General features: G+C 43.8%; 2 protein-coding genes across 2 annotated transcripts; both read right to left on the reverse strand.

Moving 5' to 3' along the window:
* Nucleotides 1–10,735: 10,735 nt before the first annotated feature.
* Nucleotides 10,736–12,523, reverse strand: LOC110927055. Its single transcript, XM_022170678.1, has 2 exons — nucleotides 11,241–12,523; nucleotides 10,736–10,949 (listed from the first exon to the last, which is right to left on the reverse strand). Exons 1-2 carry the CDS (start codon nucleotides 12,521–12,523, stop codon nucleotides 10,736–10,738), a joined length of 1,497 nt encoding a protein of 498 aa, XP_022026370.1.
* Nucleotides 12,524–14,502: 1,979 nt separating this feature from the next.
* On the reverse strand, nucleotides 14,503–16,020 carry LOC110925627. The gene has a single exon (XM_022169760.1). The coding sequence runs from the start codon at nucleotides 16,018–16,020 to the stop codon at nucleotides 14,503–14,505; it is 1,518 nt and encodes a 505-aa protein (XP_022025452.1).
* Nucleotides 16,021–26,482: the final 10,462 nt, after the last annotated feature.

Raw genomic sequence — 26,482 nt, forward strand, 5'->3', positions numbered from 1 at the left:
GTTCCAAAATCAGGCGAAGATGTTGCTCGTGTTCCTCCTGACTCTTGGAGTAGATCAGGATGTCGTCGATGAAAACAATGACGAACTTGTCGAGATAGGGTTTGCACACCCTGTTCATAAGGTCCATAAATACAGCAGGCGCGTTCGTTAACCCGAATGGCATGACAAGAAACTCGTAGTGACCGTAACGAGTTCTGAAAGCTGTCTTGGAGACGTCCTCATCCCGGACTCTCAGCTGATGATAACCAGACCTCAAGTCTATCTTCGAGTAGTAACACGACCCTTGCAACTGGTCGAATAAGTCGTCAATGCGCGGAAGAGGATAACGGTTCTTCACCGTCACCTTGTTGAGTTCACGGTAGTCGATGCACATCCTGAACGTACCGTCTTTCTTCTTCACGAAAAGCACTGGAGCTCCCCAAGGCGAAGAGCTTGGTCGTATGAAACCCTTTTCCAAGAGTTCCTGCAGTTGCTTTGACAGTTCCTCCAATTCCGATGGAGCTAGACGATATGGTGCGCGAGCTATGGGTGCTGCTCCTGGAGCGAGCTCGATTTGAAATTCGACCTGACGATGAGGCGGTAAGCCAGGTAAGTCTTCAGGAAACACCTGAGGGTAATCACGTACAATTGGAATATCCTCCAATTTCTTTTCCTTTGCTGATGCGTCTGTAACGAGAGCCAGAATGGCTGCGTGACCTTTACGTAAGCACTTCTGAGCCTTCAAGAAAGAGATGATGCCAACCACAGCACCACTCTTGTCACCTTGAACTTCTAGAGGTTCCTGACCCGGACGAGGAATGCGAATAACCTTTTCGCTGCATAAGATTTCTGCCTGGTGTTGGGAAAGCCAATCCATCCCAATCACGGCGTCGAAGCTACCCAAAACTATGGGAATGAGATCAATGGAGAAGGCTTGACCAGCTAGGATAAGATTACAACCCTGAACTACGTGCGTGGCTTCTAAACTTTTACCGTTAGCTAACTCTACTACATGTTTGGTGGGTAAAAGTGTTGGTGCACGTTTTAGCAGTTGACACATTTTCACAGACATATAGCTTGTATCCGCACCCGAATCAAATAAAACAGTAACGTAAATATTGTCGAGGAGAAACTTACCCATAACCACGTTGGGATCGTTCACTGCGTCGCCTCGACCTAGTACAAATGCACGACCACGAGCTTCATTGCCGTTGTTGTTGTTGTTTCCACCGTTGTTGTTCCCGTTGCCCTGGTTATTATTATTGTTGCGGTTCTGGTTCAATTGAGGGCAATCGCGTTTGAAATGACCTTCAGCCCCACACTGGAAACACCCCCGGTTTCCACGCTGTGGCTGCTGCTGCTGCTGCTGGTTCTGTGGAGCTGGTTGCTGAGGCTGCTGATTCTGATTCGCAGGCCGTGGACTCCTACAGTCTTTGGCCTCATGACCCATCTTTAGACACCTTTGGCAACGACCCTTGTTACATGGGCCGTGGTGATGCCTGTTGCAGTTGTGGCACCTGGGTTGACTACCCTGATATCTCCTCTGTCTGTGACCACTAGAGGATTGCTGACTGGGACTCTGATAGTGATCGATCTTCTGCTGCTGAGCTTGTGGCTGAACAGATGCTGAACCTTTGCTGGAATCCCCATCCCATTTTCTTTTACTGTCACCAGATGTAGCAGGAGTAACTGAGGTGGTGACGTTAGCAGTAGCATTAACATGCTTGGGCAGTTTATTCTGATCCACTACCTGATCAGTGATACGGTGAGCAAGGCGCTGGATTTCCTGGATGTTTTCGAGATTGGCCGATGTCACGTGGCTCTGAATTTCTGGCGCCAATCCCTTGAGATACAACTCAATGCGCTTGTATGGAGGGTCCACCATAGTTGGGCACAGAACGGCCAGCTCATTAGACCGTTTAGTATACGCCTCGATTTCCGATCCAACCATTTTCAAATTATAGAGCTCATCCTCCAACTTATGAATATCCTCACGTGTACAGTACTCACGCTTGATGAGTTCCTTGAAATCGTTCCATGGGGTGGCGTTAGCAGCTGCCAACCCTAAGATTTGAACTTGGGCGTTCCACCAAGTTAGTGCTATCCCTTCCAAAGTACCGGTGGCAAACTTAACCTTGCGAGCCTCAGGGCACTCGCACATTTCGAATACTGATTCTAACTTCTCGAACCAGTGGAGGAGTCCAACCGCTCCTTCGGTGCCGCTGAAAGAGTTTGGACGACAGTCCATGAAATTCTTGAATGTGCAGACAGGCTGCTGCGCGTGTTGACCTGCTTGAGCTGCTGCAACTGCCGCAGCAACTTGGGCTTGAACAAGAGCCTCTAGCTGGGCTTGTGTCATGTTGATTCGTCCAGACATGATCTTCATAGTAACAAGTAGCATACGTAAGAATGGTTTACGAGTAGGGCGATGACAGAAAAGTGTAGGCATATAGGTGTTCTCATGAAATCAAAGCATGTGTATCTAAGCGTAATGCGAGCAAAGTTCTAAGCAGTTCTAGCAAACAGGCAATAAACATAAACCTTATTACCTAAGATGTCGAGTCTTGCACGTGGAGCGAAGCGTCGTTGTGGATCGTTGAGAGCACTGTTCTGGTTATAGTCCGGTTTTAATAAAAACGTTTTCCCATACTAAAACCGAGTTCTCTATAACCAATGGCTCTGATACCAATCTGTCACACCCCCAAAATCCACCCGCGGAATACCACCGCTTGGGAGCGTGACTGACCAGGATCAAGCCATCAATCATATCAAACATAGCATTTAATATAAAAGTAATTAACGTAAGTCTCCATGACATGATTGATGTTTCAAAACCAAATACTGTTTTAAGTAGCGGAAGCAATGTAAAGTAAACCCAAATAAAGTTATAAGTTCAATAATGTTCATGATCCATCTGCCACAACGACCTGCTCCTTCCTTGTGCAAGCTCCATAAATTACCTAAGGTCCTGCAAGGCATGCAGCAAATAATCAACAAACTAGTTGAGCGAGTTCACAGAAAGTAAGTTCATAATGTAATGCATAAGTATAGCTAGTGGGGGCTTCCCATACTAGTGTGTAATAAAGGTGGGGGCTTCCCATGTTTATCTTGGCTAATGAGGGCTTCTCATTAACGGTACTTACTAGACTAACTTCCGACCATGTGTTCTTCTTTACCGAGAACAGGAAAACGTACAGGGTCACGTAGGCTTTACGTGACGTGCCCTTCCCCGAGGACAGTGGTACGCGTGGGGGCTACGTAGGCTTTACGCAGCGTGGCCTTCCGACCTGGAAGCCAGTAGATGGTATTGGGTTACGTAGGCTTTACGTAACGTGTCCTCCCGACCCGGGAGACATATGGCAAATGTACTGGGTTACGTAGGCTTTACGTAACGTGTCCTGACTATCCTGAGGACGATGGTCTATAGTCTGGTATATGCGTAAGTACGAGTAATTCCTTTTACAATAACATATCCAACCCAATTCCCAACCCGGGAATCCCATGCCTTGGCTGTGTGAACTCACCTTGGTTTGCTCGGCAGATACACAGAAAGTACAAGTAGCAAGTAAATGGTCAACCGCGTCCGGTTACAAGTAACGAGATGTGATCCGAACAAGAAGGGTGATCGGATGGCCTTGTGCCGTCGGTTCCTAAACAAGCCGAGAGAGAGAGCAAAGCTTCTAGGGTTTGTGTGTGTTTGTGATTTCCAAAAGTGGTAAAACAAAACCCCTAACTCGGTTTTGTGTTGCGAGTGGGGAGTGGGCCGAGCCCAACTCGGGTATCAAGTGGAGTCCGATTTCAAGGTGGCCCAAACGAGCTTGTATGACCGGTTTGCTTTGTGCAATCGGTTTTAGTGTGTGGTTTGGGTTCGGCTCCATTAACATACAAATATATCACACAATACTCATCACGACATCACATAAATCACGTAATATTCATTAGCTCAAAATGTCACATAAACACGTAACGTTACATCAAGCAAGCCTAAAGTTCGAGTTGTCACATTTCCTTTGTTCATTTCTTCTATTCTTCTTTCTATATGTTGGTGTTCTAACCAATAATCACCAAAGCGATGTCCTGTCCGATCGATTCAGGAACCATCTAACAAATGCCGAAGTGTTGTGCTTTGTGAATTTCGTTAAACGGAATCCAAAGTACTATACTTTGTGAGTTCATTAAATGGATACCAAAGTACTGTCTGAATAAGACTATACTTTGTGAAATTCGTTAAGGTTCGAATCTCGTGACTACCGTTAAGGTTTGATTTGGGTTTTACACAAATACGTATTCCATTCTGTTAAACTATGTGTTTAACTACCAAGAATACTCCCAACTACACACTTACAATCAAACAAACTATTAAATCATCAGAAGATCCAGAATAATAAAGTGCATGCTTAATTATCGGAAGAAGTAGAATCAAGAAGCTAGTTAACTCAATCTTGCATGCTTATAAAGTGAGTCATTCTCTTTTTTAACTGTTTTACAAAACTCCAAGTTATTTTTCAAAGTTATAATTACAGGGATTAAGTCTTTGTAATCACCAAATTACAGCCGGTATGTGCGGTTTTGTATACATTACTTGATAACCGTCACTATTGGACAACGAGTTAGCCAATGAGTGATATGACCATAGTCACAGACACCATCGGGCAAAGAGGCTACCGATGGATGTTCGAGTGACAAGTACTGTGGGTAGTTGGTTGATAATTAGAAACATTGTAATTGCAGTGATCGAGTCTTTGCCAATCTTAAAGAAGCAAATGTAAAAACTCTCAATGCTGTAAATTACAACAAATATGTTTTTGTATAAACCTGAATGAACTCACTCAGTATTTCCCGCTGACAAAACCTTTTTAAAACGCGTTTCAGGTAATTACAGTAGATTGTTGTAAAAGATGGATACGGCACTGAAAGGCATCAAGAAGTGGCTTATTTTATTAATTAAATCAAATTAAGAAATATTGTTTTATGTAAATCAAATTTATCTTTATTAAAGCTACCATTATAAAACATGGAATTTATTCCATCTATTTAAATAAAAATCCGGTGTTTTCTAAACTCTGATATTTTTCCTAACTCACGGTCCTGATGAAATTTCCGCTGCAATGTTTTTCAAAAATAACCACCGGTACCACGGGACTGCTCGCGGCTCCCGATTCCGGCCAGGGTGGGTCGGGGGTCGTGACAAGGAGACTAGTAAAAGATACTTGCATTTGTTTATTGAGGTTATTACTTGCTCAGGAAAATACTTTTGACTTATTTTCCGTTATACGGGCTTGGGTTACGGTATATAAAATACCGCTTGGTCGGGCAATTGACCCTAACTCATTAGCAGTTAGGTACAATCAATGTGACCCGTTTAAAAATTGGTTTTGTTGGCTTTACGCCTTTGGGAGCTGATGAAACACCGATTAACACAAGGTTTATCGATGGGGTTATTTCGTCTATGGGGTTCAACCTCTTTTCTTGCTCGTATCGATGGCTTGAGATCTGCAAAACAGTAAACACCGTCAGTCTCGTTAAGAGGGGGAGAAAGGGGATTTCCCTCTTAACCAGGCTCCAGCGTGAGAATAAGTACAGTTCTGAGAGAAATAAACAGTGTGCGTATAGAGTGAGTATGGAGAGTAAGATCCTGAACCTGAATGATGAAGGGTCCTATTTATAGCCGGAGGGTGAAGAAGGAAGGAGCAGTTGTGCCAGCTGTGGGCGCGTGCCAGCTGTCCGACCAAGGGGAATATCCTCTTGGTCTGCTCTGTCACGGCAGGTGTAGTGGTACACGTGGCGTTCTTACATTTGCCCACGCTGGATACCTCGTACTGGCGTTGTCAGCTCTGCTCCCGGATTTGTCGCAGGCCTATGTGGCGTTCTGCGAGTGGTGACACGTGTTGTCCTTTATGTCGGATAGAGCATCTTTGGCGCCAGCTGCGAGTCTTCCAGAAGTTTCTAGAAGCTTCTGGATTGCTTCGCTGATATGGACGCTTTGTATGCTCAAAAGTGGTGTGGTCCCTGCCATGTAGGCAGGGAATTGGGACCATACCTCTTCAAGTCCCCCCAGTCCAGTGTGCCTTCTAGTTGAGTTGATCGTCTAGGAGGGATTCTGGACTTGTGAGAGTAGTGGGTTTTTGCGGCGCGTGGAGTTTTTTGGCCCTCTATAAAAAATGAGCCTAGTGGACGTATGGCGCATGGGTCTTGGCATTTTGAAAAAATGAGCCAAGTGGACGCACGGCGCGTGGGTCTTGGCACTTTGTAAAAAATGAGCCAAGTGGACGCACGACGCGTGGGTCTTGGCATTTTGTAAAAAATGAGCCAAGTGGACGCACGGCGCGTGGGTCTTGGCACTTTGTAAAAAATGAGCCAAGTGGACGCACGGCGCGTGGGTCTTGGCACTTTGTAAAAAATGAGCCAAGTGGACGCACGGCGCATGGGTCTTGGCACTTTGTAAAAAATGAGCCGAGTGGACGCACGGCGCGTGGGTCTTGGCATTTTGTAAAAAATGAGCCAAGTGGACGCACGGCGCGTGGGTCTTGGCACTTTGTAAAAAATGAGCCAAGTGGACGCACGGCGCGTGGGTCTTGGCACTTTGTAAAAAATGAGCCAAATGGACGCATGGCGCATGAGTTTTGGCTCCTTTGTTGTTTCCTTCTGATGGAAGCTTGGTGGGCCTGGGGGAGTGTTTGGTGTGATTGTCTGACATCCCTGTCTTATCGGAGGTGAACAGTTGCTTTTGCAGTTACTTTCTGTCACGTCAGCCGGTTCTGTTGCCCATGTTTCCCGAAAAAAGAGCCGACGTCTTCTCTCTCTTCTGACGTGTCACTCCTTTATTGGTTCCTTTTTCTGTATTCTGACGGTCCACTACCCATCGCATTAAATGCGATGGGTATAAATAGGAGGCGGTTTCTCATTCTTCTTCACTTTTTCAAATTTCAAGTGTTTTTCCCTTCTATCTTCTCCCTTCATTCTTCGTTGTTTCGATAGTTTTCTTTGAGTTCTTATTTCCGTCTTCTCCGTATTTGCACCATGTCTGGTACGAATCCCACCCAACGGAAAAGAAAATATAAGGGGAGGGCTCCTCCCGGTCCTGACCAGGCGGTCATTTGTTGGAAAGAGGAGGAGTTCATGAACCTGGTGAAGGGTATGGGTTTCCGTCCCGAGTGGGGAGCCCAATATCCTCCCGTCGGTTCTACTGCTTTGGACGCCCCTCCGGGCCATATCACTTTGTATGCTGCGTTTTTTCGGGAAGGTAGTTTCAGATTACCTATTACAAAGTTTACTGCTGCTGTGTTGAGGGGCTATGGGCTTCATATTTCACAGCTTAATGCTATTGGGCTTCCACGCATTACTCACTTTGAGTATGTCTGTAGGGCTTACCGTATTGAGCCTACGTTTCAGATGTTCAATGTGTTTTATAGTGTTACGTATGCTAGCGGTTTCTATTCGTTTCAAGCACGATCAGGTGTTGCTTCGGTGTGCTCCGTGCCTTTGAAGAGTCTTCATGACTGGAAACAGAAATTTTTCTATATCCGTCGTGGTGTAATCCCGATAGATATGCCTTATCGGCAGGTGAGCCAAGGGATTCCAAGGGTAGATGTTATGGAGGATTATGGTGCTCAGGATTGGTATAAGAAGATAACCCACAAGGCGACTGCCATTTCTCAGTTGGAGGAGATGGCCTTGGTTGGTGCTGGGATGAGTTTGTTGTGGGTGCCCAAGAATCCATTGGGTCAGCCCGTATACAGCTATCAGGGCAAATGTATGTTTCTTTCATAAGATACCGCTGAGTTATTATCCCTTATGTTTGTTATGCGTTCTTATCTACTTGTCCTTTTGTAGTTGGTTACAGCTTGTTGAATGTCTTGGACCCTAAGGCGGCGGGTGCCATGGTTGAAGCTATTCAAGCGGAAGGGAACCCGACGTGGTTAGACCAAATCCGGGGTCGTTTTTTGCATCCAACTGATGAGAGCTTGAGTAGATATGCCGGCGAGGTTCTAGGTGAAGATGTTTGGAATGACCCTGTCGACCCGGGTTGAGAGGGAGTCATTGTCCTTTCAAGTGGAAGTTCTGACCAAAACCTTGAAGATCTAACCTCTCGTTGCGCGCGTGCAGGTACCGCGCAGGGTGATGCTGCTGAACCCGTGCATGAGGTTGTCGGTGATGATGATGATGTAGAGGTGCCTGTTGATTCGTCTGCTCAGTTGGAGTCGAGGAAGAAGACGAGAACTGGTAAGTCTGGGAGGAAAGAGGGGAAGGCTGAGGGTAAAGCTGCTGGTTCTTCTCGTAAGCAACCCTCTATACTTCCTTGTCTAGATTATGTGGTAGTTTCTGACACGTTGTCTGGCCTAGGGGTTGGTGAGAGAAGTCGAGAATCGGGTCCTGATGACAGTGCTACTCTGACTGAGCACATGAGGAAAAAAAGCCATCGAGGATCACAAGCGCAAGCTTGATGAGCAGTCCGCTGCTCTTTTTGCTGCTAAAAAAGCGAAACTTCATAAGGAGGCCCCCCTAGCACCTTCTGAATCTGAGATTGATCTTGGTGTTTTTAGTGGAGGTCGTGGGAATCTTTTGGAGGAGCTATATGCTGCATCTGCCCCTCCTACTGGTAATTGGCCTTTAATTGCATATTGTTTTTTCGTTTTCTTCGAGTTGTTCTTAATTCTTGTTCCATGACAGCAGTCAAGATTGGTAAGAAGCCTCGTGTGGCAGATATTTCTCAGATCACGCCGCCCACTTCCCCACCGTCGAGGACGGTTGGTCTGACCCCTCCTCATGATGATGTTGAAGCGGATAAAAAGGGGGGAGAAGGAGTTACTGAAGTTGTGGGTGAAGGTGGTGGTGATGCTGGAGCTGTTGGTGGTGATGCTGGAGCTGTTAAGGGTAAGGGTGTTGAGGTGGAGGGGGAATCTAGTGAAACTACTCCTCACCAAACCATTTATACTAAGCGTCCTCCTGGTGGAGGTGGGGCTACTTCTGGTGTTGTGCGCAGCCCGCAATTTGAGCATAACCCTGCTGATTCTTGGGGTAATCCTGCTTGCGACGACCTACCACACGCCCCTCGCTGGAACCTTACTCAGGGTTCCAGGATGGATGATGTGAATAACTGCCATGAATTTTTTGCTATGTCTCTTCCCCCTGCTGAGAGGATGTTCCAGAAAAACCGCAATCGATTTGCTTTGTTGGACGACCATGTTCGTGCCGGGGTTAATTTCTTTGCTACTTCTCAAGAAATTCTTCGTGAGTGGCGGTCAATGGGGGAAGAGACTCTTGAGTTTGAGGAGTCAAAGAAGTTGTTTGCTGAAGAGAGGGAGAGATTTAATGCGGAGAAGAAAGGTTTGCAGTGGAGGGTTGCTGATGCTGAACAGAAGCTTGAAGAGCAAAAACAGTTGAATGATCAGAAACAGAAAGATTGGGAAGCCGCGTGCGCGCGCACGAATGTTGAGATGCAATCTCAGCGTGATGCGATCGTGCGGTTATCCGGTGAAAAAACAGAACTTGCTAAAGAGGCACAGCAGGCGCGTGTTGCATCCGAAAAGAAAGAGAAAGAGTATGTTGATCGCATTGATAAGTTAGAGGTTCTTGTCCAGCAGAAAGTGGCTGAGTGTGAGGCCGCGCAGCGCCTTCTTGCTGAAAAGGCTGCTGAATGTCAAGCAGCAGAACTCCTTGCTGAGGAAACGTCTGCTGACACCAGATGGTTGCTTTCTCGTGGTGTTCCCTTGGTAATTTCCTTTGCTCTTTCATCTTCTTTTATTTTCGTGATCTTTTATTTGGTTGTCTCTTTTTTTTGTGTAGCTTGCTGACCGCATTTTGAATTCGCCTGAACTCGCCACGTATATGTTCGAATTGGGTGGAGCGGGGTATAATAGTGGTCATAAGTTTGGGTACGCTGAAGGCAAGGCTGCAGTTATCAACAAGGAAAAAGATTATCATTTTGAGTTGTATAAGGAAGATTGTGACGGTGCTTATGCTGCTAAGTGCAAGGCGTTTTCAACCCTTGACTTTGCTGTCGTCCGGGCGGCACAGAAGTTATCCCAGAAACCAGATGGAGTTGCTCTTCTGAAGAAAGCCCTTGGAGATGATGCCGATGCGGCAGGAGGTGCTGGCACCAGTCAACCTTGATGGAAGAATTCTGGCCTGTGCGCCGTGTATGGCCTTTGATGGGTCTGTAATGTTGACTGTTTTAGACAATTTATCTTTGTTTACCTTTTGTGGATATGTGCACTTGATCTTCTTTGTTTGATGCGTATTTTATCGCTTGCTTGTGTTTATGCGAATTTTGTTTTCGTCATAATATGTGCATGTTTAATTACTTTGATTAGGTGTCACGAATGAATTATGGCGCTGACAGGTGATGTTGTGTTTCTACAACGTTTTATTCTGTCGCTTGAATGCGCGTGTTTACGTGTGACTTACGAAGTGATCGAGTTGCAGGTTATTGTGTGAGCTCAGCTGTGTTCAGCCTTGGGAGCATTACAATGTTTAGTTACCTTGCTATCGATTTTTTCGTGTTTATGTGGGCACGAAGTTTTATTTTGGCGTTTTGTAGGCTTTGGTTGTGTTTCTGACCTGGCTGTGCACTTAGCTGTGACGAGCCTTGGAGGTCTACAACGTTTCCTATGGTCGAGCCATTGATGTTTTCGTGTACGCCCAAAGTAATAAATGCAGTTGTGACAAGAAATTTGCATAAAATAAAGGTAGCCAAACACTTCTTGTATTATAGTAAATGTGTTGGCAGTTCGCCCTTTACGATTACATAGTTGTTTTACATGTAGCACTTTCGGAGTTGTTGAGCATTCCAGGTTCGTGGAACCTCTTTGTTGTTGATGGTACGCAATTTGTAAGCTCCCTTGCCGAGTACTGCATCGATTACGTATGGGCCTTCCCATTTGGGAGCCAGTTTTCCGGGCTTTTCTGCGTTGGAAGCTTCATTGTCCCTTAGGACATAGTCTCCCGGGTTAAAAGTGCAGACTCGGACTCTGGAGTTGTAATATTTTTCTAGCTTCGTTTTGTATTTGGCCTCGTTGATTGCTGCCATCTCTCTCCGTTCTTCTAGGAGGTCCAGGTTGATCCTCCTTTCTTCTTCATTGTTGATTAAGTTCATTGAGAGCATTCGCGGAGATGGTAGCCCGATTTCTGCTGGGATGACTGCCTCGGACCCATAGACTAGGCTGAACGGTGTTTCGCCGTTGCTTGTCTTCGGTATTGTCCTATGGGCCCACAATATGCTGGGCAGTTCGTCTACCCATCCTCTTCTCTTTTCGCCTAACCTTGCCTTGATACCATCAACGATACTTTTGTTGACTGCCTCTACTTGACCATTCCCTTGCGGGTGCGCAACCGAAGAGAAGGTATGCTCGACATGTAGTTCTTTGAACCATCGTTCGAGGTCGTCTGCTGCGAAGTTAGTTCCGTTATCGGTGATGATTCTGAGAGGTAGGCCAAAGCGGCATATGATTTGCTCCCATATGAATCGCTTGACGACTGCCGATGTGGTTGATGCAAGTGCTTTTGCCTCCACCCATTTGGTGAAATAGTCGACTACGACTATTATAAATTTGACTGCCCCTGGTGCTTCCGGGAAAGGACCTACCATGTCTATGCCCCATTGTTGAAAAGGCCATGCGGTTGTGACTGGTACTAGTTCATTTTTGGGGCGCATGGTCTTGGGCGCATGTCTCTGACAGCCACTGCACTTCCTCAATTCTTTCACGGCATCGAGATGCATCCCGGGCCAGTAGTATCCGGCATTCATCACTTTTGCCACCACCATTCGAGGCCCGGCATGAATACCACAAATTCCTTCATGCACTTCCCGGATTAGGTAATTTGCGTCGTCGGCGTCAACACATCTCAGCAGCGGGCCGAGATACGACTTTCGGTACAGTATCCCATCTGCCATCTGATAGTGTTCTGATTTGTATTGGATCTTTCGCGCCTCGGCTTTGTTTTCGGGAAGTATCCCTGACTGCAAGTACATGATTATCGGTGTCATCCAGGACGTTGTTCCTGTCTGGATGACACTTACTTCTCTGAGTGGAACGGATGGGTTGCTCAAAACCTCCATGCGCACATCCTTTGCTAGGTGCTGGAAGCTTGTTGATGCGAGCTTACTCAACGCGTCTGCCGGCTTGTTCTCGCTTCTGTTTATGTGGTGCACTTTGTAACAGTAGAAGGTTTGTAGCAAGGTTTTTGCTTGGCTGAGGTAGAGTGCCATGACATCCCCCTTGGCTTCGTATTGGCCGTTTATTTGCCCTGCTAAAAGCATGGAGTCCACATGCGCTTTGATGTGTCGGACCCCCATTTTGATTGCCAATCGTAAGCCAGCCAGGAAAGCTTCATACTTTGCTTCGTTGTTTGTGCTTTTAAAATCCAGGCGTATGGCGTACGTGAACTCGTGTTTATCGGGTCTTACCAGCCTTAGCCCTGCGCCTGCTCCGTCTTCGTTAGATGCTCCATCGGTATATAACAACCATGGCTTTTCTGTTTGCTCTTTCTCAACCTTTTCCATGGCTTTGCACTCTCTTTCTTTGTCATCTGGAACTTCTGTCATAAAATCTGCCAAGACTTGGCCTTTGATTGATGGTCGTGGTCTGAAAACCACGTTGTGACCTCCCAGTTCTATTGCCTATTTGGCTAGCCTTCCTGATACTTCTGGCCTTGCAAGGATGTTGCCGATGTTGTAGTTTGTTAGCACGTGGATGACGTGATTGGCAAAGTATCTGCGCAGCCGCCTTGAAGGATGAATTAGTGCAAGGACTAACTTCTCCATGATTGCATATCGGGTTTCTGGATCGGTCAAGGTTCGCGACACGTAGTAAACTGGTGTTTGGACACCTTGACGATCGACAAGCAGCACAGCTCCGACTGCCCTATCGGAAGCTGAAAGGTAAAGTACCAAAGGTTCTCCTTTGTTTGGTGCGGTTAGGGTTGGCAGTTTGATGAGGCAATCTTTCATCTCGCGGAACGCATTCTCTGCTTCCGGAGTCCATTGGAACTGGCTTTTCTTCATACAATTGCGCAAGGTTTTGATGAACGGAAAGGATTTTGCAGCGTGATTAGCTAGGAAACGGTTGAGCGCGGCTAGTCGTCCTGCTAACTTTTGCATGTCTTTGATGTTTGATGGTGAGGGCATCCTTTCTATAGCTTGGACTTTTTCCGGATTCACCTTAAAGCCATCTTTTGTGACGATGAAGCCTAAGAACTTTCCTTCTTCCATTCCGAATGAGCACTTTGCTGGGTTCAGCTTGATACTTACGCTGCGTAGCGTGTTGAAGGTCTTTTGGATGTTGACCAGCATCGTGCCTTCTTCTTTGCTCATAATCACCAGGTCATCCATGTAGACTTCTATGTACTTGCCAATGGCGTCACTGAATGTTTCGTTCATCAATCTTTGGTAGGTTGCGCCCGCATTCTTCAAGCCAAAAGGCATCTTGGTGTAGCAATACAGCCCTGTTGGCGTGCGGAATGCCATCTTATCTTCATCTTGGACAGCCATTTGAACTTGGTGATACCCCTTGTAGCAATCAAGAAAGCATTTCCACCTGAATGTTGCCAAAGAATCGATTTTCTCGTCTATGTCTGGTAAGGCGTAGCAGTCGCGCGGGCATGCCTTGTTTAAGTCTTTGTAGTCGACGCACATTCTCCAGCTGCTGTTTGGTTTCTTTACCATCACTGGGCTTGCTACCCAAGTTTGGTATCTGACTTCTCTGATGATGCCTGCATTTAGTAGTTCTAGTACTTGCTCTTTCATGGCGTCATGCTTTATATCACCCAGGTGGCGTTTGGCGTGCACCACTGGTTTTGCGTCTTCTGAGACGTTCAGACGGTGCTCTGCAATGTGCCATGGAACACCAACCATGTCAGCTGGTGTCCAGGCGAACACGTCCATATTCTCATGTAACAACTTCTTGAGCGCTGCGCGTGTTAGATCGGACATCGCTGGTCCCAGGGTAACTGTTTGTTCTGCGTGAGCGCTGTTCAACACCCATTTTTCTGCCTCTGCGCGTGGCGCTGGTTTACTTGCTTTTGTAGGCCTCATTTCATCTGTTGCTAAGACTTCCTTGGTTGCATATATCAGTGCGATGCCTGTTTCCGTTGGGAATCCGATGGCCGAGTGTGGTGCAGAGCAAATCATGCTGAAGTCTCCCTGTGATTCTCTTCCTAGGAGAATGTCGTGCCGTGAGTGTGTAGGCAGCACCATGAAAGTGACTTCTTCTGTTCTTGAATTTCGTCCGTCCGAGAGTAACACCGGGAATGATATCTGTCCCAGGGGAAAGACGGCCTCGTTGCAGAAACCAGTTAGTGGGTAGTCTACTGGCTCCAAGCGCACCTTGTCCTCCTGGTCAAATTGATTGAAGCATTGTTCGTATATGATGTCCGCGGTGCTCCCCGAATCGATGAAGATGTAGTCTGTCTGGTAATGACCAATCACTCCTGGGATGACTATTGGTCGTTTTCCCTTGGGCCTCCTCTAACAACTGGGAAGATGACTTGCTTCTCGCGCCACGAATCATCTTGTGTACGCTTGTTTTAATTTTTCTTTGGTCTTCGTGGGCCTCCCTGCACCATGTGGGTCTCCAACTTCCTGAGTTTTTTGTTATCCGGCCCTTCGTCTCTTCTTTGGATTTGGCGGTAGTCGCGCTTTCCGCCTTTGACCAGGTGAGTGAGCTTTCCATCCCTTAGGGCTCTTTCAATTTCTTGCTTCAGGCTGAAACAGTCGTCGGTGAGGTGACCCGTATCCTTATGGAATTCACAGTAGAGATTGGGATCTTGACCCCTTTTGTTGCGCATCTGTAGGGGTGGTTTGAATTGGTGGTTTTCAGTGGCCAAGACTTCCGACGGGGTCTTGGTTAATGGCGTCCACTGTTTCTCTCTGTTTTCTCTCTTTATTTCTTTTCTGTGTGCTATCTGATTGATTGTGTGTCGCGCATCTTCTCTTGGTGGGCTTCTTTCTCTATGACTGGAAGGCCTCCATGACTGGCCTCTGCTTTTTCTGCCATGTCGGTCATTAGAGTTATGTGCGCGTTGACGGTGGTCATCACAGGTCAACTGTTTGTCTGTCTGTGCTATTGTCTTGGCGGCCTCAATGAAAGTTTCCCAATCTTTGGGTCCTCCGTTTCTACCTTTCACACGCTTGATCAGGTCGTCACACTTGACTGCCCTCATGAAGTGCGCGCACATCATTTTTTCTCCCACATCCCCAATCTCCAAGCATTCTTTGTTATATCTTGTGATAAAATCTTCCACGCTTTCGTGGTCTCGGCGCCATATGTTTAGACAATCTGATGGGTCTCTGTCGTGCCTCCGCTGTTGAGAGAAGTGTGCCAAGAACTTCTCTCTGAAGTCAACCCATGATTTAATTTTTCCTGCTGGTAAGCTGTCGAACCAGACGCGCGCTGCGCCCACGAACGTTTGTGCGAACAGGTGGCACCAAGTTGGTAGGTTCCACCCACCTGTTGCTCCTGCGCCTTTGAAGACCTGGAGGTGATCGTCTGGATCTGTCAGTCCATTGTATTTGCCAACGTTGTGCGGCAGCTTGGTTTTGTCTATGGCAGCTGTGGCAATCTCCCTGATGAATTTCGAATCTTCGGCCATGTCGTCTGGACGATAGCTTAAGGTATAGTCGTGCTCTGCCTTTGGGTTGTACCCTGCGCGCTTTGCGGGCTTGTATGCTTCATGCTCTGGATGAAGTCTGCTAAACACTGAGGTTTCCCCTTTGTATGTTGGGTCGTTTTCTTCTTCATCCCATTCTGTGTTCATATTGCCCGCGCCTAAACGAGCCTGGATCGATTTTCTTAGCACATTGGGGTTTTGCACAAAGTTGCTTTCTGTTTCACCATAGGTATCGCGCGTGTCGTGCGCGCTTGGTCTTCTCACATTTTGAACTGGTCCTCTCTCCGGACGTAGGTTCCACGCGTTAGTCTGCTGAGTTGTATGTGTACTCAGAGACCTTGGTGGTGGAGTTACAAATGCTGACTGGTTAGCTTGTGCCTGGAGTAGGGCTTGCTGTGCGCTGAGTTGCGTATAAACGAGGTTTATGGACGCCATCTGTTCGGCATACCAGGAAGCGAGAGTTTTTCCTTCGGGTAGCCCTAAAAGTGCGGAGTAATTGAGTTGTGCTTGTTCCGATGGAGCTGAGGGGCCAGCTCCATGGCTTGGTGTCAACATTGGTGGTTTGAGTGGTGTCTGTTGCAACACCACGGTCGGAGTTTGGAATGCGGCTCCGTTCGTGGTTTGAGTGATGATCCATGCTGGTGGGGTTTGGAAAGTGGGTCCAGTTGTGGTTTGGCTAACAACCCTGGATACACACCCAAAGATAGGAGGAAAATCGTTGTTCAGTTGTCCCTCTTGGATGGTTTCGTTCCTTTAACCCCTTTGGACGTGTGCTGTGTCCGAAACGAGTTTGAAGGAAGAAACTTCTCCGTCGACTGGGTGTGAGGGATTTTGTTCGGCCATTTTGACGAGTGTTTTTCAATAGAGAAAAGAGATGAGGTTGGTTTTGCAAAAAAGCGGATGGCGCCAATGATGAAACACCGATTAACACAAGGTTTATCGATGGGGTTATTTCGTCTATGGGGTTCAACCTCTTTTCTTGCTCGTATCGATGGCTTGAGATCTGCAAAACAGTAAACACCGTCAGTCTCGTTAAGAGGGGGAGAAAGGGGATTTCCCTCTTAATCGGGCTCCGGCATGAGAATAAGTACTGTTCTGAGAGAAATAAACAGTGTGTGTATAGAGTGAGTATGGAGAGTAAGATCCTGAACCTGAATGATTAAGGGTCCTATTTATAGCCGGAGGGTGAAGACGGAAGGAGCAGCTGTGCCAGCTGTGGGCGCGTGCCAGCTGTCCGACCAAGGGGAATATCCTCTTGGCCTGCTCTGTCATGGCAGGTGTAGTGGTACACGTGGCGTTCTTACATTTGCCCACGCTGGATACCTCGTACTGGCGTTGTCAGCTCTGCTCCCTGATTTGTCGCAGGCCTATGTGGCGTTCTGCGAGTGGTGACACGTGTTGTCCTTTATGTCGGATAGAGCATCTTTGGCGCCAGCTGCGAGTCTTCCAGAAGTTTCTAGAAGCTTCTGGATTGCTTCGCTGATATGGACGCCTTGTATGCTCAAAGGTGGTGTGGTCCCTGCCATGTAGGCAGGGAATTGGGACCATACCTCTTCAGGAGCTTAATGACCATGTCCCGGATATCCTTGGCATCATTTTACGAAATGGCCACGACCTTGACACGCGGGTGTAGGCGTACACCCGACAATGTGTCTATATTTATAACCGTTGGTTTTCCCGCCACGGCTTTATGCCTTGTGGCGCGTCTATTAATCTTAAACCCGGCACGACCCGGGCGACTGAACGCATAGTGAACATGTAATTCTTTTACAAGATTAAATTGATTAAGTATCCCAAGTTATAAAGAGTTTGTGCCTTGTGCATTCAAATCAATTTTATTAAACCTTTTTACAAAAGTGTCGGTTGAATGTATTTACTAGTGTAAACTGACGTATTTTCCTCAAAAAGATTAAATGTAGGTCCTACACGAAATAGGCTGGCTACTCCTTAGCATCGTTAGAGTCTCGCAAGCTTGGGATGCCACTATCTGTTGAACAATATTTCTTTTTTATTTTGATCACCTGTGGATTTATTTCGACTGCTTGTGATACTTGGATATTACATCGATGGTTGAAATATATCTATCTTTATGCTTCCGCTGTGCATTTAAATATTGTGTGGTTTGACTATATTGCTGCCAACTACGTCACGGTAATCCCCCACCGGGCCCACCGGCGAAACGTGTGGAAATTGGGGTGTGACAATTCTTCTGCCACTTGTACCTTTTGTACTCTCTGAAGTGGCCCTGGGCCGTAACTCCTGCGCGACCCTTGTTGTGCACGTAACTAGCTTGCGCCGGGTTGTAGGAGATGAAGACTCTTATTCAGAACACTAAGTGTGAAACTGATGTTATCTCTTGCTTGGACCTCGCGCGAGGTCTATAGAATGATCAGTTCAACTGAGTAAGGAGTATAGTACAGCGCGCGACCTGAATGATCTGCGCGGCTTTTTGGGACGATACCCCTTTAGTTTCAAACAGTGAAATTAACACTACAAAACTCGGTGCAGGCCGGGCTCTTAAAACTCGAACGTAAACTGTGAGCGAAAACTCGATGGGGGCCGCACTCTTAAAGTCCAAATCGGTGGAGGCCAGGCTCTTAAAAGTCCAATATTTTACACTACAAAAATACTTTTTTTTTTCCGGTAAAATTTAACACTGTGAGCGAAAAACCGGCGGGGGCCAGGGCACTCCCTGGCCCCAAAGAAGCTTAGCTAGTGGTTTCAAGCGTGTGGTGATTTGGAGGCGGTGAATGCTCGAAGATGCTTACATGGAGCAAATGCGGAATCTGAATTTGAATGTTCAATTCTTATTCAGTCTTTAATCTTGTCCATGTACTCGAAATATGGAACTGTCGAGGAAACTTATTTGTCGAATCATGGATGACGTTTATTGGTGTTTGTGGTAAGCCGGTTACACCTAAGTTTTCAAAAAACGAATGTAAAACCGATTTAATTTCCTAACAATATGCGAACCAAACAACCCTTACCGCCACTTTCAAAACTAAAGTTAAGAAGCTTTTTATTTGATTCCATGTGACGTTATTTTGGTCAACCCGTTACACCTAAAGTTTTTTTTTTTTTTTTTCTTTTTTTTTTTTTTTGAACGGCAAATTTGGATCACTGACATACCACTGGAGTATCATCGTGCCACCAGCAGAACCACCCGATCATATCCATCTCCACTAGGCAATAATGGCTATACACCAATTCAGGAGGAAACCAAATAAATATGAGAAAAACCCCCTTTGTGGGAATCGAATCTATGACCTAATGGTCATAAGCCTTATCCCACCACCAAAATACCACTAGGTTATAATGCCATGGGTTACACCTAAAGTTTAAATATGAAAGTAAAAGCAAGATCTTTTTAGCCTGATATGTGCTCTAGTCAGTTCAGAAGCATATTACTTCTTATTTTTATTTGTTAGTTAGTTTCCTATTTTTATGTTTTTATTGTTTAGTGTTTCCTTCAATTAATTTACATAGTGGGTGGAAAGGTATTCCCATGACCATATCCACGTACTGGTGCATGCATTTTGTAAATCTATTTAAGTAGTGTTTTTCCATGAATGAAAAATATTACTAAGTCTCAAATTCTCTCTAAATTTCATCTAGTTTCCGTCTTGTTTCTTTTGAGTTTAATCCACTCACGGATTATTTATCACAAATCCGATTGGTACATATCAATTGGTATCAGAGCGGTCTTGATCCCCATCAATGGACACTCTTGAAGTGAAGGCTACATTTAGTCGGATTGAGTCGACTCTTTTAGAGATGATCAATCTTCCAAAAATGGAGTCCCAAAGATGGGCAACCTACAGCCACACCGCTTCCGCCGCGACACCACCACTTGCCTCACTACCACCGAAACAAGCTTCCGCCACTGCACCACTTATCCTGTCACTCGCTTCTGCCGCAACACCACCAGCCGTGTCACCCGTTCCCACCACACCACCACAAACCGCTACCCAACCGCAACCAACAGTCCCTACACCAACACCAAGACAAGCTCCTTCTGTTGTACCGACACTAGCTGTGAAACGGGCATCATTACCCACACCGTCTGCAGCGAAAGCAACCCCAAACCTTGACTGGCGCCCATCGTGGGGCTTCACTAAAACTGCTCCGAATGCTGCTGGGAGAACCGAGTGGCGGCCACCGTGGTGCACCGCTAATGATCCGACTTAATCCTTGAGGACAAGGATGATTTAAGGGGGGTGGAATGATATGTGCTCTAGTCACGTTCAGAAGCATATTACTTCTTAATTTTATTTGTTAGTTAGTTTCCTATTTTTATGTTTTTATTGTTTAGTGTTTCCTTCAATTAAGGTAGATAGTGGGTGGAAAGGTATTCCCATGACCATATCCACGTACTGGTGCATGCATTTTGTAAATCTATTTAAGTAGTGTTTTTCCATGAATGAAAAATATTACTAAGTCTCAAATTCTCTCTAAATTTCATCTAGTTTCCGTCTTGTTTCTTTTGAGTTTAATCCACTCACGGATTATTTATCACAAATCCGATTGATACATATCATAGCCTAATAAGTATTAGCATAAAAGATACCACATAATATTCGTCACTACACTTTCCTCACCACCATATAACAAATTAATTAACGTTCAACTAAAAGTAGGTACCATTTCGTTTCAAACATAAGCAGGTACCACAAGTTCGCAAGCTATTTTAAAAGGAAACTGTTATGCTAAAAAATTCTTGTAAGACCAAAACCAATTATGAATGACAACAGTAAGCGAATGTAACATACTAACATCCATCCCCACACACCAACCAATATTATCCACTTTATTCACAAAGAGCTCACGGATTTATTTCTTTTCACCCAAGTGGAAACTTCCAAGAGGTGACCCATCCAGGGTTGCTCCACCCTTGGTCTTAATAAGCATGAGGTTCTTCGAGACGTTTTAAGTCTAGACATGGCGTGAGGTGAGAGCTTCATGTACCTGAGGTGTTGCTCTATGTACAAGCAAATAAGCTTTATATATATCTAAAAGTCGCGTCTCTCTCATCCGTTTTACATATCAATATTTTATTTATCAAGTAAACCATATATTGTAGGAAATAAGTTTGCTTTTTATTAAAAATATTAATAAAATAAATAATAATGAGACCTCTTTATTTGTGGGAAATTCTACTAGTACAATACCGGTTACATAAACTAAATAAACAAATGTAAAAATACAATTTAGTTAGTTATACCAATCTTGATTCAAGTCCACGTATTTGGAAAACTTCAACCGCACCTTCTTGTGCGATCCTTCTTGGCTGCAATAATGAACAAATTGATGTTGACGGTTGTGGCTGATGCACATGTTCAACACGCTTCCCTTACAACAGATTCCGCGCCTCCTCTCAAACGGTTCCGTCTCCCATAGTACAACAACCGGAACAGTATGTGTACTGTCGGAGATGGCATCGCGCCGGAGATAGCATCGGGTATCATAGTGTTCTAATTTATGTGGGAAAATAAATAAATATAAGTTGGTGATGGTGGAAGAATTAGAGAGTACTCCTCTCTAAATTGTATAAAACTTTTCTCTAGTATATCTCTTTCATCTCATTTTTCTCTAAATTTTTTTTTCTCATCCACCAAAGAGTCATAAGTTACTTTTATACTCAAAACTAAAACTTCATATTTAACTAGGTTTTTTACCCGCCGCGCGTTGCGGCGGCGTAAAAACACGGCGTAGAAACTTAAGTAAACCTGAAAATGTGAAAAATAGCTCGGCGAATGCACATGGATAGATAAGGTCCACACCTGGCTACTAAACTAACATATCATATATATCATAGCATTAGTCACATTGCCTAGCCTACATATCAAAGATGTACAAAACAGTTTAGAGTTGTCTACAACTTAGCATACTAACACCTAGTGTGTTATGTGGATAAGTTGTACAAAAGTTGTGTATCTATGTAAGCTTCATGCATCTGATCAAAATGTTTGCTGTTGGTAAATCAGTCCTCGTGCGCTTTTTTGGCGCACTGAGTTGATTCTGTGAGTAATAAATAACAACAAGATGACATTAGTAACAGAGGTTTTATTTCATTATTATTTGACTAAATATTAGATATAATGTAACTTACCTCCTGACCCATAGTCACATCGCCTAACCTGTACATCAAGGATGTATATAACGTTGCTATACAAAATGTTGTTCTTCGACTTTATCAAGTATCGTAATGCAACTATTCCGTGTGTTTAGTGCCAAAGAGCCTATTATAGGTATTTAAGTGATTATAGTTTTCTTGTAATCAACTTCTAAAAAAAATTAGCAGTTAAGTTAAGAAGTTATAGTTGTAGTACATAAATTAAAATTAAAATTGATTAATTATAAAGCATCTATGCAAAAACCGGATAGTGTACATGGTTCATGGTTTTCCAACTGCACATGGTTTTGGAAATTTGTGAACTACATGGTTATGACTTGTATAGATATACCTCCATTTCTACCAACAACTGTCCTCCATTTTTACCTTTTTTCTTGTTTCCTTTTCATTCATTCAATTTAATATAACATAAACAAAATTTAAAATGACATACATACGATTTTAGAGTAAACCTACTATACACTAATATTCACCATCTCTCGTTCCATATTTCCGTGCTGATTTTTTTTATTATATCCTTTTGTAAATCAAGAATCCCAAAAGAGTATTTTACAGTCATAAAAATCCATTATAATTAAAATTAGTTAAATACCATTAAGAACACTAATATGAATCAATGAAAATGTAAGTTATATAATCAATTAAATCTTAAAAAAATGTTATAATCATCTCTAAGAATGTTAAAAAAGAATTCCGTAAACATAATTGGTTTCTATTTTTGGTAAGTCGGATTTAATAACCAACTTAAACTCATAATCAGATTTGAATGAATGACTCCTTTGGATAATAACACCAAAACCACCACCACCGTGAGAACCTCAACCACCACCATAAAAATATGAAAACATAAAAACAATCGACTCAGATCTATAGATCATCATCATCATCGCAAAAGAAAGAGACTCAGATTCAAACATTCTCATTGTCATCTTTAACAAAGCACGACTCAGTGACGCTACGGCTGCAACCGGAGTTGCCATGCCATGTAGCGCGCGGGCCACCATCATCACCGGCTAAAACACTCGCATGCACCAAGTGTCCAAAACGGGTTCATCACCACCGGCCGATGGCTTGGCCGACCACCACACTGGAATCTAATGCTTTAGAGAAAGAGAGTGGGTGTGACTTTTTAAACACAACCCAAACCACAACCACAAAAACGACACACGGTTCTCTCTTAAACAACAATGCACCCCAAACTTGCAAATTTATAATGGTTCGTTACAGTCGGCCTAGTGCTTCACCCACCTTCATCACCACCGGCCGACGACTTCTCAAACCGTAACAAACAAAAACCGTCGGGCAAAGAAAATGGGTGTAAAGATTGGCAAGTAACTCTAGGTGTATGTCGACACCAAGACCAAGAAGGACGACGGGGAGATCGGCGGTGAAAGCCACTATCACCGGTAACAATGGTGGTCATGTTTCTAGAGAGAAATAAGAATCTGGAAGTTAAGAGAGAGAGAGGAGTGTTAAAAGGAAAATGTGTTGACTTTTAACCCAAACCATAAATGATAAAACCATAAAACTACAAAACATCTACAAGATGTAAGATACACGTGTCAACCAAAAGACCAAACTTGCCCATGGTTTCTTGTAAGACACACGTGTCAATCAAAAGACAAAACCAACCCGTGGTTTCTTAAACTGGTTTTCAAAGTACACTTAATTAAAGACAAAGTACAAACTCTGAAGCACAACTGATGTTGCTAATTTATAATAGTTAATTTCTATTGTTTAAAGATAATTATAACCATAAAAACTTTCATTATGAGTCTAGTAATATATTATGAGTCAAAAGGATTAATTTACATTCATGACATGTTAATGTCATATTAAATAAAATAATAAGACAGAGAAAAACTTACATCATGACTCTTGAATAGAGATGAAAAGTCATAAAACCACCAATTTATGACAAAGATGAATTTATACTAGAGTGACCAAAGTTTAGAAATATTCACTTCAATCACCAACTTCGAGCATCGATATTGTATTCATTTTAGCTCTATTTTGGACATAGTTTGATTCATTATTATGATGCTCTCACAACATAGAACACAAACCCATGAATTATTATTTATACAACACATATATAAATATAATTATTGATGTCCAAAATATTTAGTGAAAACTCAGTTTCACTAAAATTTCCAACAATCCCCCACATAAATGGAGATCGACTAAAACACACAAAATTCCCCGATGAAACCTCGACAGTAGAGTATTGCAGGATAGGTAGGTTTTGCCTTTGAACCTTCCTTTGTGAAGCACACTTAGTCTACTAGGGTTTTGTAGACGTGATATCCTTGAACAACCCCCATTTGTGTAAACGACAATATACATTCACACAATATTTTCCCTAGCCGGGCCATCCCCTCATTATCGTGTCCTATTATGGTCCTGGAACACTAGCCTGGTTCTGGGAGAGCTGTAGGATTGCACACCCAACAATGTCATTCGAAGCGACTCTACTTTTCTCTCACATAGGTGATTCCTTTGAATCATTAAAAGCATTATGGCTTACTATGATTTTCACAAATCAATTAGCCATATATTATGCTTAGCCTCACAACAATGTCACTGAATATTATAGGAATGGACTAGGATGTATTTAAACACCCTTTTATAGTTTTAGGGGGATATATAAACACATACACTAGCTTATACATAAACATATATATTAGCTATGCCCCCACAGTGACTACCCTTCGGTTCATGATTAAGTTGTCCTATTGAACCTAGATCTTGGGATCTCCAGTCAGCTAGGTTAGGTTTCCCTCATGTCCCTTTTCCATGGGCTTTAGTCTCATTCCACAACTTGATCTTTTATCAACCCACTGGTTGTTGGATCCAAAATTATTTATTGACTTCGCTAAGTCAACGATGATAATTTAAATTGAGATCAGTTGTTCTAACGTGTTCTTCAATCGCTGGTCAGTTTTGCCTTTAGTCGATTCGTAAGACTTATAACTTGTGACCACAACTTGGATCTAGTTATTTACGTTGTCTTTAAAATGACATGAAACTCAATTCATGGCTATGTTGGTGCAGTCATCTGTCGTCTTCGTCTGATGTCGAGTCTCAGTCTCGGAGTGGATTTGATCAAGCATGACATCACAAAACAAGATAATGAATCCTGGCCATTTGAAGCAAGCGTGGCCGTTTGGAACAAGCCTTTCCGTTTGAGATAGTTGATCGTTTGAATGTGATGTTGTGACCGTTTGAGGCCTTCCGTTTGAGTGATGCATGACCATTTGAGCATGTTCAAACGGTCAGGTCATGCACTATATATATCATTCAAACGATGTCATTTGTAACGATTCGGAAATTTGATACCGAGGTGCTACCGGTATTTCCTCTCATTGTAAACGTTGTTTATTGAATGAAAAAGAGGATTAAAGTGATTTTCTAGCTGTTTTCATGTTCGTTTCTTAGTTTCCGCCTCTGAAACGGATTAGAACTCTTCCAAACGACTCATTCAGGTCGCGAATCCGATCCTACAATTGGTATCAGAGCTCAGGACGAGGAGTTCTTGCCATATTCAGCTTGGAAATCTAATTTTCTACACCTTCTGTTCAAAGCCGATACTTTCCACGGTCAAAATCAGCTCAAAACTTCACACTGTGTTCGGAATTGTTTACTGACAAAGCCTTGAAAGTTTCAGACTGAAAATCGAAGTAAAATGGATAAAAACTGCCTGTCCGTTTGAAAATGTTCGAAAATTTGCTGACGTCATGAGACCTATCGTTTGAAACCAGATCAATCGTTTGAACTGATCGTTTGAAGACAGTTCCTATCGTTTGAAATCGTCCAATCGTTTGAAGTATCGTTTGAGATTAGAACCTATCGTTTGAAACCAGATCTGTACCTTTGAAAGACATTCTGTCGTTTGAAATAACATCAGACCGTTTGAAAACTTCTTGACCGTTTGAGATAAGATCCAGTCGTTTGAGTTTTGTCTGACCGTTTGAAGTTTTGTTCGTTTGAGAAATTTTTCTGTTTATCATGGATTCTGAGTTTTATAACGCTTTTGCAACACCGATGTCAGTGACTCAAAGTGCTATAATTGAAAATGAAACCGGAACATCTCAGAAACCACCCAAACTCATGGATATTGATGACTATAACGTGTGGTCTGAACGTTTTGGAAATTGGGTCGAGGCTTATCATCTAGATGCGTGGGAACACACGGAAGAGCCATATGTTAGACCAGTTAAAAATGGTGTGCAGCAAACAATTCGAGAAATGAGTACAGATGACAAAAAGAAATACCGAGATGAAAAACTCATGGTGAGTCTGCTTCAGCAAGCAATAAAAGAAGACATTCTGATCTTTCTTCAACATGATGGAACTGCATATTCAATATGGTCAGAATTGGAAGCAAATTTTATTGGAAGTGATGATATGCTTAAGAATAAGAAATCTCTCATGAAGAAAGAATTCGATTTGTTTCGTGGTTTAAAATCTGAAAACACCAAGCAGATTATTGATAGATATTGTAACTTGGTGAGAAATATGACAAAACTTGGTATTAAGAAAGATACTGATGAATTAGTTGAAAAACTTGCAGATGCGCTTCCACACGAAACATGGGGAACATTTCTGATGATGCTAAGATCTAACAGAAAAGATTACAAAGCTATGACATTGGGAGATTTTATCAAGCATCTGGAAGCTCAGGAGATGGAGCAGAGGAAGATCGCTAGGATGAAAAACTATGATGGAGAACAGGATATCAGTTTGTACTACAAAAGTGGTGCT

Source organism: Helianthus annuus, chromosome 14 (assembly GCF_002127325.2).
Source record: "Helianthus annuus cultivar XRQ/B chromosome 14, HanXRQr2.0-SUNRISE, whole genome shotgun sequence".
NCBI lineage: Eukaryota > Viridiplantae > Streptophyta > Magnoliopsida > Asterales > Asteraceae > Helianthus > Helianthus annuus.